Source organism: Bactrocera dorsalis, chromosome 6, assembly GCF_023373825.1.
Source record: "Bactrocera dorsalis isolate Fly_Bdor chromosome 6, ASM2337382v1, whole genome shotgun sequence".
Lineage (NCBI taxonomy): Eukaryota > Metazoa > Arthropoda > Insecta > Diptera > Tephritidae > Bactrocera > Bactrocera dorsalis.
In genome coordinates this window covers 10371255-10385271 of record NC_064308.1, presented here as the reverse complement: position 1 = coordinate 10385271, position 14017 = coordinate 10371255, and the positions used below count along the sequence as shown (strand labels likewise).

Below are 14017 nucleotides of genomic sequence, written 5' to 3'. Positions count from 1 at the left end.
TCTGGTTTTATTCGTCGCATCGGGTCATGCTATACCTTTTTGGAAAGCTCATTTCTCGCGCCAACACGTGTTTGATTGATTGTCGTTTCTTTTAAGTCGTTCGTGAGTTATAGCGTCGCAAACATGGAACAAAATAAAGAGAAAATACGGCATATTTTACAGTACTACTACGATAAAGGCAAAAATGCATCTCAAGCCGCCAATAAAATTTGTGCAGTTTACGGACCCGATACAGTTTTCATTTCCACCGCACAACGATGGTTTCAACGTTTTCGTTCTGGTGTAGAGGTGGTCGAAGATGCGCCACGCTCTGGAAGGCCTGTCGTCGAAAATTGCGATAAAATCGCTGAATTGGCCGAAAGAGACCGGCATAGTAGCAGCCGTAGCATCGATCAAGAGCTGGGCATGAGTCATCAAAAATTCATTTCAATTTCAATAAAAAAAATACCGCAAGACTTTTTTGACAACCTAATATATATACAGCAGATATTCCAACAGCTAATAACATATTGACTTGAACTTTTGCGGATGACACAGCTTTAGTGAGCCGTAACAAATGCCACATTATAGCATCAAAAATATTAGCGGAGCACTGGCGTATAAATGTGAATGAACAAAAGTGGAAGCATGTTACAATGTGTATTGTAAAAATTAACAATATTTTAGTACCCCAAGCAAATGAAGTAACCTATCTTGGTATTCACCTAGATGGAAGACTTACGTGGAGAAAACATATACCTAGTAAAATAACTTGCATGAAGATAAGAGCTGCAAATTTAAATTGGCTTTTAAATAAAAACTCCAAACTTATCCTAGACAATAAAGTGCTTTTATATAATGCGGTCATAAAGCCGATTTGGATGTATGGCTTTCAACTGTGAGGTATGACTAATTTTGATATAATACAAAGGTTCCAATCAAAAATGCTTACAACAATTATGTGTTCACCATGGTACATACGTAATGAAAATATCCATAAAGACCTTGTTATTTCTATGGTAAAGAAAGAAGTAGAAGACAGCAGAATTAATTATATATCTAAACCCTGAGATTACCCAAACCCTTTGGCTAATGCTTTGGTACATTCCTGCGATCAAACACGCCTTAGAAGAAGAGATATGCTTGAGTACTAAGGAGCTACGTAGCACCAAAACAGCTCAATCACTTGCTTGAGCTTGTCTAGTTTTTTAATAGATTTAAGAATTTATAACTTATTGTTAGTTGTTGAAATGCAGTCCTGCCTGTAACAACGTACATATACATGCAACTATGAAGTATTTAAAATGAAATCGTATTGTAACTGAACTTTTTATGTACCTACACATTTTCTCATTCTTGTTCTTACCATTGAAGAATAAACACATATTTTAATAAAAAGTTTACCAAAATTTAATAGGTTATGGGCCCAGGTCTAAATTCCTGCGGTTCGAATGATTAAGTTATTATGTATAAAATGAGTTCGTCTCTATTAGATGAGTCTTATTATGACCACTTGTGCACCAAGAGTTATGGGCAGTAACGTCAGGAGAAGCAACGTGTCTAGAAGGAGCTGTGGAGGACAAAGCAGTAGTTATCAGGAAGGCCAAGGACGAGAAGGCGACTGCAACTTTGATGTTGAACATTGCATCGACGCAGATAGCTCATGTAAAGAATTGTAAGACGTCAAGTGAGGCATGGAATACTCTACGTGAGATTTATAGACCAAAAGGGCCGGTGACTTTGTTTAATCGTCTTCTTGGTATGCGTAAGAGCGACGTGTGAATGTGTGCAGAAATATTTTTGCGATTTCACGCCAGTTGCAGATAGCTTGAAGAGATTGGACTTAATTTAAAAGATGAGTTCTGTATAATAATGTTACTCCCCAGCCTGCCGAAATCATTCGAGAATTTGGTTATGCCATAGAAGTTGTGCGTTTGAAGTCGAACAGGTGTGACGTTACACTTGTTGATGTGTTGTACATATGTATGACCGTTGCATTACAACTTCATTTCGGTTGCAAAGGTAGTCAACAGTTGATACATTGCAGAATTCAACAAACAATTAAGAATCAGCACGGAGGAATAGTTTTACGTGTCACGATAAGTCAGTGATATGTATATTTATTTTAGAGCCAAGTAAAAACACATTAGGGGTATTCTCTTCCTCTTGCAAAACCCTTGCACGGTGCAAAAATTGCATATATTTCCTCTTGGTGCACCGGTGCAACAACAAACACACGGAGAAAATTATTTGCAATGGCTGTAAAATATGTCAGACCAAAACCCATGTATATTTGCGAGCAATGTCACGCAAAAATATAATTGCAACCCTGTTTTAGCTGTCATTTCCCATAAAGATATATTACGTCGTTATATTGTTGAGGAAGGTAACTTTTAAATAGATTTTATAATTTTTATTTAAATTATAAAGTTTTGTTACAGTTTTTTTTTTGAAAATGTATGTAGAAGGTGCGTCAATTCACAATAGCCGTGCAAAATAGTAATTCACAATAAATTGACCGAATCAGCCGTTCATATATCACTAGATTCTCGTGTCCTAGTATATTTCAGTATAGTACTTTTGCAATCTGCAATCTTGCAAGAGCAAGAGAATACCCCTATTGTTTTTGCAAGGAAATCAATTTATGATGTTATGAAGTGACATTCGCGCTATGGTCATATTAATTTTGCATTAAATGACAAGCAAATGGTTCGCGGAATGAAGGTTATAGCATTGACAGACGGCAGCGTTAAACCAGATTATTTACATTTTTCGGGATTAATTCAGGAGTTACCACAGCTAAGTTATTTTAAAAAGCGACGATTAAAGATTAAAAGTAAGTAATTTTATTATTTTGCATTGCCTTCTAAACGAAAATTATTATCTTTGTTTTAATTTCAGATGGCTGGCAGAAAAAAGCGTTCAGGGTGGACTTTTAAAGATGAGTTGGAGCTGCTGGAAAAATGGGAGGCACGTTCCCACGACCGCCGGCGTGCAAAGCGAAATGCTCATATATACAATGAGATTTCGCAGGAAATGGCACAAAAATACACCGCCGAGAAAATTCACTGCAAAGTGAAAAATATGACAAAGAAATACAGGTGAGTTTTTTCAATAATTAGATTTTTTTTTAACACATTAATAACTCTACTTTTAGAGAGGAGAAAACCAAAATTGGCCCTTCTGGTGGTAGTCCCTCGCCTTGGAGGCATTATAATGCTGTGAATCGCATAGTAGGGTGTACTGCCGTTAATTCGGCCTTGTACATAGAGACATACTCGTATTCCGAGGTAAAAAACGAATTTATTTTATTTATATAAACACATGCATTTATAAAGTTAATTTTGTTTAGAATTCAACATTAAACCAATTGTTGCCGCCGTCCGACCCACCATTATCACCTCCGTTGCCATCGCCATCATGTCCGCTGCCACCTTCGTTGCCGTCACCATCACCGTCATGTCCGCTGCCACCTTCGTTGCCGTCACCATCACTGTCATGTCCGATGCCGTCACCATCACCTTCATCTGCAACAAGAAAACGTAATTTTAGCGCCGAGTTGTTAAAGGTTTTAAAAAAACAAACAGACATATTAGAAAGGGTTGCGGATGAAACCAAGCACGTTTCAGAGGAAATAATTCAGACTGTTCGACAGCACAATAATTTGTCAGAAAGATTTTTAACCCTTATGGAGAACATCGCAGAGAAACTTTAAGTTTAAAATAATTGTATCGTTTTTTTCTAGTCCTACACCATTATTTAATGAAATGTTTTATTTTCTAGTCCTTAACCATTATTTAATGAAATGTTTTGTTATTTTCTAGTCTTAAAACATGATATAATGTAACAAAAAATGAATTTAAATAAAAAATGATCTCTTTAAAAAATGGATGTTTGTAATTATGTGTACTAATATTTGTTTTCTGCTACTCTATACATCTATACTCACAAAAACTCAGAGCTATTGCATTTCTAATAGCCGATGCTCATTTTCCCCAGCTCTTGTAGTGTGATGTGGTTGAATTTCTGTACTTATTTCTGCAGCATCTTGGATCCACGAAGATGGAATTTCATCATTTTCAATTTTTAGAAAATTGTGCAAAATACAGCATGCATGTAAAGGGTGATTTTTTAAGAGCTTGATAACTTTTTTTTTAAAAAAAACGCATAAAATAGATAGATTGGTTCATGACATTTACTTTTTGAAGATAATTTCATTTAAATGTTGACCGCGGCTGCGTCTTAGGTGGTCCATTCGGAAAGTCCAATTTTGGGCAACTTTTTCGAGCATTTCGGCCGGAATAGCCCGAATTTCTTCGGAAATGTTGTCTTCCAAAGCTGGAATAGTTGCTGGCTTATTTCTGTAGACTTTAGACTTGACGTAGCCCCACAAAAAATAGTCTAAAGGCGTTAAATCGCATGATCTTGGTGGCCAACTTACGGGTCCATTTCTTGAGATGAATTGTTGTCCGAAGTTTTCCCTCAAAATGGCCATAGAATCGCGAGCTGTGTGGCATGTAGCGCCATCTTGTTGAAACCACATGTCAACCAAGTTCAGTTCTTCCATTTTTGGCAACAAAAAGTTTGTTAGCATCGAACGATAGCGATTCGCCATTCACCGTAACGTTGCGTCCAACAGCATCTTTGAAAAAATACGGTCCAATGATTCCACCAGCGTACAAACCACACCAAACAGTGCATTTTTCGGGATGCATGGGCAGTTCTTGAACGGCTTCTGGTTGCTCTTCACCCCAAATGCGGCAATTTTGCTTATTTACGTAGCCATTCAACCAGAAATGAGCCTCATCGCTGAACAAAATTTGTCGCGAAACACATTTCGAACCGAACACTGATTTTGGTAATAAAATTCAATGATTTGCAAGCGTTGCTCGTTAGTAAGTCTATTCATGATGAAATGTCAAAGCATACTGAGCATCTTTCTCTTTGACACCATGTCTGAAATCCCACGTGATCTGTCAAATACTAATGCATGAAAATCCTAACCTCAAAAAAATCACCCGTTATAATAACGTTAACGTTTTTTGGAGCTACCGGTAAACCTCTGCCAATTTTTCTAAATCGGGCTTTTAGTTGACCGAAAGCATTCTCTATAACTCTGCGACATTTTGATAAACGATAGTTAAATGTTTTTTCTAACACTGGTTGATTTGGTGAGTATGGAAAAGGCTTCATCATGTAACGCGACAATCGAAAAGCTGAATCGCCAATAAGTAATACGGGGACATTAACATCTCCAATCATTTTGATGCTCTGAGCAAAAATATCAGCGGTTTCATGGAATTTTTTTAAGGAACTACCTTCAAAAATGTACGAATCGTTGTTTCTTCCAGTTGACCCAACATGTATATATGTAAATTTTGATCTATAAAATAGTGAAAGAATTTATATAAATATTTCCAATAAGTACTATATATTAAATTTACCTATAGTCGCAACTTGCCAGCAGAACAACCGAATACCACCCCTTATAATTGTAATAATCTATCGCATCTTCCTTTTTCGGCTGAACCTCAATGTGGCAGCCATCTATTGCTCCAAAACATAGCGGAAAACCAAGGTGTGCAAAACCTTGTACATTTCGCTCTACTTCTTCTGTGCTTGGGGGATAGGAATTGATGCAATCTGATAAATTTGTGCACTCAGCTTTGCAAAAATCCACAACTATTTCCTCAACTGTGTTGCGTCCTACGCCAAATAAACTTGCTACAGTTCTGTATTCCGCTGAAGAACCTAACGCATACAACGCAATAGCCACTCTTTTCTGAAGTGGAATGCAAAGTCGCATGTTGCTGTTGGACTTTCCGATTTCCTTAACCTTTTCACATATTTTGTGAAAAGCTTCCTTGTTTAGACGAAAGTTTTCTTTAAATCGGATGTCATCCATCTTTTCGACATCGTACTCCCAAAAACTGCCATTGCGGTCCTTTTATTAATAACATACATATATAAATGAGGGGTATAAGATATTAATATTCAATATATAATTGTCTGTCAAATTTCCAGGCGCTTCTTTCCCTTATTTCCGAAGACGCCACTTTGGTACTAGTTTCCAGTATCGCTTTTGTCAATTCATTCATCGTTTTAATCTTTTGAAGCAGATTCACTAGTAATGTATTTATTCTTTTGTTTACCAAATTGTGGTTTTGCATCATCTGTGCGGCTAACAATCGCAATGCTTGTCTTCTATCCATTTTTGTTTTATAAAATTGAAAATGTTATTAATATGCCAATCAGCTGTTCGGTAACTCGCTTCGCTGCTGTCTGTCACCTATAAATTTGGATCTGATTAAGGGCGCAGTTAATCAGGTTTAACGCTGCCGTCTGTCAAGGCTATTAGAGTACCACAAGAGATTTGTTGTACTGTGTTTATGACCAGCAAATGTACGCAGAAACCGTATAGCCGTACAGAAAATCGATCAGCGGGAATATTGGGGATAGTTCACGGTGATGTGTGCGGCCCAATGAGAATTTCATCACTTGGTGGCGCTAGATATTTTTTAACGTTCATTGATGACAAAACGCGATACGTCTTTCTTTATCTTTTCAAAGGTAAAGATGAAGTCTTGAATACATTTAAAGAATGGCACAGTGCCAAAGTGGCAAAAAACTCAAAGTACTACGCAGCGATAATGGTACAGAGTTTGTAAATAATTCGTTTGATATTTTTTTAAAAGAAAATGCCATAATACGGCAACTTGCTGTGCCATACACACCTCAGCAGAAAGGCGTTGCAGAAGGATTCAATCGAACGCTGGTTGAAATGGCGAGGAGTATGTTAGTCGGTTCGGGTGTAAGCGAAATTCTTTGGACAGAGGCTGTTTACACTGCAGCATATCTATAAAACCGTGCGCCAACAAGAGAATTGGACTCGATGGCGCCATATGAAGCGTGGCCTGGTTATAAACCAACGGTAGGACATTTATGTGTGTTTGGTTGTGTGGCAATTGCTTTAGATAAGAGGTAAAACAGTAAATTCAAACCAAAAGCAAGGAGTATACATTAGTAGGATACTCTGATGTATCGAAAGCGTACAGGTTATATGATCGTGAGACGAGACGATTGATTGTAAGCAGAGATGTACTTATATTTCGTTGAGTCAATGGGGCGAAACCAACAAACGAATATGCAAACGGCGGTAGGTTTACATGAGTACACACATATACAGGACAGCGGCAATAGCGATGTTGCAAATTTAAATACTAATTCAGCCGAAAGTGATGTACTGCAATCAGCACTAGTTAACAGCGATGATGAGTTCCAATCCGCTAAAGAAGAAAGTTCCAGTACTACAAAAGAAGAGACGAAGTGGTAGACCAAAACTCGTTCGAAGTGGACGGCCAGGCAGACCAACGAAACAATATAACTATTTAAATATGATGAAATAGAAGTACCAGAAACGGAAGAAAAGGCGTTAACAAGCCAAGACGTAAATGAGTGGCACGAAGCTATGAAAAATTAATACCAATCGTTATTAGACAACGATACATGGCAAATTGCGGAATTGCCAAAAGGGTAGAAAGTAGTGCGCAACAATTGCTTTAAAGAAAGACCAAAACGGTAAAATTTGACGTTTTAAAGCAAGATTAATTACTAAGGGCTGTTCGCAAACTTAACGTGTGAACTATAAAGATACGTTTTCACTGGTGGTGCGATATAGGACAATAAGAATAATTTTTGCGATTGCAGCTGAGTATAGTTTATATCTCTACCAAATAAACGTTTCAACAGCATATTTGAACAGCGAGTTGTGTGAAGAAATTTATATCAGCTAGGTTTGTAGATAATCCTTATCCAGATCATTGCCTGAAGCTGAAAAAGACATTGTATGGACTTAAGCAGTCTCGTAAAACTGGGTCTATATGCGTTGGGCAAAAATCATATATGCAAAAGATGTTAAGTGAATATAATATGGAAAACTGTCGACCGATCGCTACTCCACTAGATACCGGACATCAAGTAAATTGTAATGAGAGTAAATGTAAGAAGGCCAACCACATGAAGTACCAGTCTTTCATTGATGTACCTAGCAGTATGTTCGCGGCCAGATATTTTGCACTCAGCAACGAAACAACGATCCACATTCAGAGCATATGGCTGCAGCTATGAGGATATTGCGTTATCTGTGTAATACTCAAGGCATATCATCAATACATGCAACTATGAAGTATTTAAAATTAAATCGTATTGAAACTGAACTTTTTATGTACCTACACATTTTCTCATTCTTGTTCTAACCATTGAAGAATAAATATAATATTTTAACAAAAAGTTTAACATATGGCTTTTAAAACAACAACGCAGATTCAATAAATAAAAAGATATTGCGAAAAACTCAGAATTTATTGTTACGTTGTTCTAGTGGTATTGTTGCGTGCTCAGCTTTTCCAAAACACATGAGACGTTTTTGAGCGATTGACAAGTTGAGTGGGTTCAAACATGAACAATTTTTTAACAATCAAATGTTCATGCAATGTTCCATTAAAGTATATAATTATTTTAATCTCACGATAGGTCACCAGACGATCTTGCAATATCAGTTTGTGCGCAGCATCAATAGTAGTTGATTACATGTTTTTGATGGAGCTTTATCGTTAAATTTAATTAAGTTCATTGATTTACTGATGCTGAGTTAGTCAACTTTGAAAGTTGTAAAAAATAATCGCACGAAAAAGTTCGCGATTTTATTATATTTTTTGGCCAAGATATTGTTAAAAAAGTAGTATTAAGTTGTATTTGTATTGCTATATGCATCCCTTATTATGAACAATAGCTGTAGGTATTTGGAATAGCATTTGTCTTGTTGTAGACAACTGGCGCCGCGGCTGTCTGCTTGTCGAAACAATAGACATCTGGCGCCGCAGCCGTCTGCTTGAACAATTGCTGAGTCTGGCGCCACGGCTGTCTGCATTTGGCCCGGTATAGCATTATGTTCTCGTAATTTCCAGACGCAATATTCTAGAAGGACACGTCGGCATCAGCGAGAAGTGCGTGGCTATATAAGCCGTGGCAGCGCCAACGTAATCAATCAGTGCTAAGAGTAAACTGTTATAGTGTAGACGAGTTGTAGAATAAAGAGTTGTTGAATTGAATTAAACAGTTTTTGGTTTTATTCGTCAATCCAGAGATACGAACCTAGCAAAGTAAACTAGCAAGCAGTAAAATCGTAACAATTGGTGTCAGAAGTGGGATTGTCAAATAATCCAAATTCAAGATGGTTAAATTCGGAGAATTGAGAATTCAGCAATTAAAGAAGGAACTGGAGGAGCGTAATTTGCCGATAAGCGGGCAAAAGGCGGATTTGCAGGCACGATTACGTGAAGCAATGGAAGCGGATGGAATTAATGTGGACGAGTTCGAATTTGTTGTGCCAGAAACTTCTACAAAGGTAGAAGAAAAAGTAGAAGAACAACGAACATCATCAAGTGTGGACATGAACTTGCTGTTAGTGGCTATTAAGCAAATAGAAAATCGTCTGGCACAGCAAATAGCTGAAAATACAGAAAATGCAGTGCAAACAGAAAATCGTCTGGCACAGCAAATGACGCAAATAGCTGAAAATACATCACAGTTAGAGTCTCGCCTTACACAACAAATGACTGAAAATAATACGCAGTTAGAAAAGCGTTTGGTACAACAGATTACAGAAAATAATACACAAGTGCAAGAGAAATTTTCAAAATTTGAAGACGAATTAAGCACTTTAAAAAATGACGAAGAAAATTTAAAATCAGAAGTTCTTTAATTAAGTAATCGTGTGCGAGAACTGCAACTACATGGCCCTGCAGCATCAACAAATAATCAAAGATTGAAGGCACCCACATTCGATGGAAGTATTCCATTTCAAATTTTCAAACTTCAGTTTGAAAAGACAGCAATGGTCAATAACTGGAATGCCGCGGACAAAGTGGCGTCCTTGATTGTATCATTGAAAGGACCTGCGGCAGAAATCCTTCAGACTATTCCAGACTGTGAACGGGACAACTATGAGGCATTGATGAGTGTGATAGAAAGACGATATGGTAGTGAGCACCGGAAACAAATATACCAGATCGAACTGCAAAATAGGGGTCAGAAGATGAACGAGTCATTGCAAGAGTTCGCAACTGAAATAGAACGACTGGCTCATTTGGCAATTCAGATGCACCTGTGGATTACATTGAGAGGGTAAAAATTCAATCTTTCATAAATGGAATTCGTGATGTGGACACAAAACGCGCCACATATGCATTGCCAAAAAGAACGTTTGCTGAAACGTTTTCGCACGCCCTCACACAGGAAACAGCTTCGCTACTAAGAAACCAGCACACAAAGTACAAAGGGTTGAAATGGAACAACCGGCGCTGATGGAAGAAATATTGAAGACTCTGAAGACAATTGCTGCACGGCGAGTAAATACAACAGGCAGATGTTTCAACTGTGGAAAAGCGGGTCACTTTGCCCGAAATTGCAATATAAAGGTAAACCCATCAAAACAACCAACAGAACACCGAAAGAGGATTCACCACAAAAATGCGGATGCATTATCACGTCGCCCTTGTCCACTGGAATGTAAACATTGCTCCAATCAGAAGGAAAAGAAGGTATAATCGACGTGCGATTACTGAATATAGAACCTGAAGGTGATTGGACTCCTCACCACATCAGAATCAATCAGCTGGAGGACCCTGATCTTGCAAAGCTGGTAATGGCCAAAGAAAATGGGGTACGACCACCAAAGGAACAAATAAGTAGCGAGAGTCCAACTGCAAAAGCATATTGGGCCCAATGGAACAGCATAAACCTCGTTAATGAATACCTTCATCGTACCTGCGAAAGCGAAGATGGCAAACAGTCTCGTCTGCTGATCATAGTACCGAAGTCCATGATCCCGAAAGTATTGAAAGAATATCACAATGGACCTAGTGGAGGGCACCTTAAAATTACAAAAACTATAGAGAAAATTAAACAACGGTTCTATTGGATCGGTTGTCGAGATTCCATAGCAGAATGGATAAGTAACTGCGTAGAGTGCATGGCAGCTAAAGGTCCTAAAGCCAAAAGTCGCGGTAGGCTACAACAGTACAACGTGGGATCACCATTTGAACGAGTCGCAATGGATGTTGCAGGTCCGTTCCCAACCAGTACGGCCGGAAACAAATATCTACTGGTTGTCATGGACTATTTCAGTAAATGGCCAGAAGTATATGCCTTACCAAACCAAGAAGCGAAGACAGTAGCCGAAGCGTTTGTAGAAAATTGGATAACAAGGTTCGGAGTGCCCGTCGAATTACACTCAGATCAAGGCAGGAATTTCAAATCTTCCATTTTCCAAGAAGTCTGTACATTATTGGGCATCCACAAGACACGGACAACAGCGTTACATCCACAATCAGATGGAATAGTGGAGAGATTCAACCGAACGCTCGAAGAACATCTTCGGAAAATCGTTGATAAAGATCAACGGAATTGGGACAAGTGCATCCAGATGTTCCTGCTAGCGTATCGTTCAGCGAAGCACGAGACAACTAGTTACACGCCAGCAAAGATTATTTTCGGATCTGATCTGCGACTCCCTGCTGATCTTTAGTTTGGACCGAATCCTACAGCTGTAAGAAATGATGGAGATTATTGTTCTGCCTTAAAGGAAGAAATGAATGAATTGCATCTAATGGTAAGACAGCACACGCATCTGATGAGCAATAAGATGAAGGACCGGTTCGATCAAGCGGCAAATTCAAAAGGTTTTGAAGAAGGTGATCTGGTCCTGTTGTACAATCCACTTCGAAAGAAAGGCTTGTCCCCGAAATTGCAGACAGCCTGGGAAGGACCCTATATGGTGATGAAACGACTTAATGACGTGGTATACCGCATACAAAGAAATGGAAAAGCACGATGTAAAATGAAAGTAGTACATTTGGAGAGGCCCGCCCCATTTGGTTCAAGAGGATTTGTGCCTAATCGGGACGATTAGGCTTTAGTGGAGGACAGTGTTACAAAAGTAGTATTAAGTTGTATTTGTATTGCTATATGCATCCCTTATTATGAACAATAGCTGTAGGTATTTGGAATAGCATTTGTCTTGTTGTAGATATCTGGCGCCGCAGCCGTCTGCTTGTCTACTTAAACAATTGCTGAGTCTGGCGCCACGGCTGTCTGCATTTGGCGCCGTATAGCATTAGGCATCAGCGAGAAGTGCGTGGCTATATAAGCCGTGGCAGCGCCAACGTAATCAATCAGTGCTAAGAGTAAACTGTTATAGTGTAGACGAGTTGTAAAATAAAGAGTTGTTGAATTGAATTAAACAGTTTTTGGTTTTATTCGTCAATCCAGAGATACGAACCTAGCAAAGTAAACTAGCAAGCAGTAAAATCGTAACAATATTTTAAGTTACAGTAAACCACACAAATAGCGCTAGTATGCCAAAACGTACTGACAATGTAAAACCTTAAAAATGTCAAACTTTACAATAACGTTGTGAGTTGTGAGATTACAACACTATCGAATACTGAGTTTATACACATATATCTTTTATGATAAAGTTTAACAAACAAATTTTCGAAAGTATTTCATTTTCTGAAATGGTTTCGTTTTTTTTTATAACTGGTTCTATTCGTATTTCATTTAAATTTAGCAGTTTTATTAAGATGTACTTAAAGTAGACATAAGCTTTGTTATCTCCAATAGTTCATTCTTTTCAATAAATGTTATAAACAAATATTTTTTTTTAGCTTTACGAAAAAGAAGGGAGGCGCAGAAATATCTGACTGATCCTGGCCAATTAAACCTGCGCTTTGCAAGGCCACATTCCCGTCACACTATTCGGTAAAGGGTCTGATTTTAATCATTCTCGAAACTAAATTTAATGATGCTTACTTGTTCCTTTTACAGAAAATACGGGGTGCCAACAATTTTGCTGGGACATTTTGAAGATAATTCATCAGATAACAGTGAAGAGCTTCAAGTTTTTAAGCAATCTACCAGGATTAACGAAAATAATGTTAAAGTTAGTGTCCAAAATTTAAATTCCATTAAACATCAACAATCTCAGAAACAAATGCAAAATCAAGAAATACGTCAGAATGAGGAACAGTTGTTGTACAATGTGGTTACAGAACTTAAATTATCTGATAAAAAACGTAATGATATTATACCGCCACCTGGTGCTCCAAAACTAGAAAATAGTGCCCGCTTGCGTCGATATAGACATAATGTAGATTAGACTCGAAAATTGTACCTAGCTACTATATTTATCATAAGTATTTGAACATATAGAAAATACTCCTTTAGCCGTGGTTTTTACTCGCTAGGCATTTGCTTAAGTTAAGGGTATTAACTGTTGTCTATAATCTATAGCAAAAAACGAATGCCATGGTTTGAAAATTAAATTAATAAAATACTTGGCAATTGTTTTCAAAGAAATTGTTTTAAATAATATTCTGAAGCTTAAAACGGATAGGGTAAGGAAATATACTGACTAATAGAAAAAAAAATTGTAAGTTGTTCCAATAAAGGCAAAATTATGAATACTTTTTAATGTTTTTATTTTTTCGTTTTATGCTACTAAACGGCAATAAATGTCGGAAATTCTCCCATGTGTATTATGTGTATTTTATTACCTGATCTTACAAATTCATATATACGTATAAGATGGTGAAATGCAATGTTTTAAATTTATAGGTTTTGTTTTAGTAATTAACTCTGCTACGTCATGCTTCGTCAAAACGATGACGCGCGATTACAAATTCGTTTGAGAAAGGGTTTTTCTTATTTGTTTTGTTCCGATTTCTCGAAATAAAAATAAATTAATCCATTTTGGTTTTGTTTTTTTTTTCCCGACATTTTTTATAGCGTATTAAATAAGTCGTATTCAAATGACGAAGGATGGCCTTAGTATACAAAAAATAACGATGACGTTCAAGGGTTAATGAAGTTGTATACCATTCTGCAAGTTTGTTTCTTTGTGAAGAAAACATTACACGTTTTGTCCCAAATTATCCGTAATTTGTCGTCGAGAAGATTGATATATAAGTGTTTATTT

At 37.4% G+C, this 14017-nt stretch overlaps 2 protein-coding genes across 16 annotated transcripts in view; one reads left to right on the top strand and one right to left on the bottom strand.

Moving 5' to 3' along the window:
• The window catches only part of LOC105222874 (tau-tubulin kinase homolog Asator), a 763131-nt gene extending 749626 nt beyond the window's left edge, over positions 1-13505 (top strand). For 14 of the 15 annotated variants that reach the window (XM_049459556.1, XM_049459549.1, XM_049459552.1 and 11 more), the window contains 2 exons: positions 12708-12801; positions 12868-13505. In XM_049459556.1, coding sequence (XP_049315513.1) covers positions 12708-12801; positions 12868-13198 — 425 coding nt within the window. In that variant the 3' untranslated portion in view covers positions 13199-13505. Of the gene's footprint in view, positions 1-2880; positions 3081-3136; positions 3270-3331; positions 12802-12867 lie in introns of those variants that run through there. The other variant, XR_007423119.1, reaches the window with a different exon arrangement.
• Positions 3263-3570, bottom strand: LOC125779199 (N66 matrix protein-like). Its single transcript, XM_049459846.1, has one exon. It carries the CDS (start codon positions 3568-3570, stop codon positions 3328-3330), a length of 243 nt encoding a protein of 80 aa, XP_049315803.1. The 3' UTR covers positions 3263-3327.
• Positions 13506-14017: the final 512 nt, after the last annotated feature.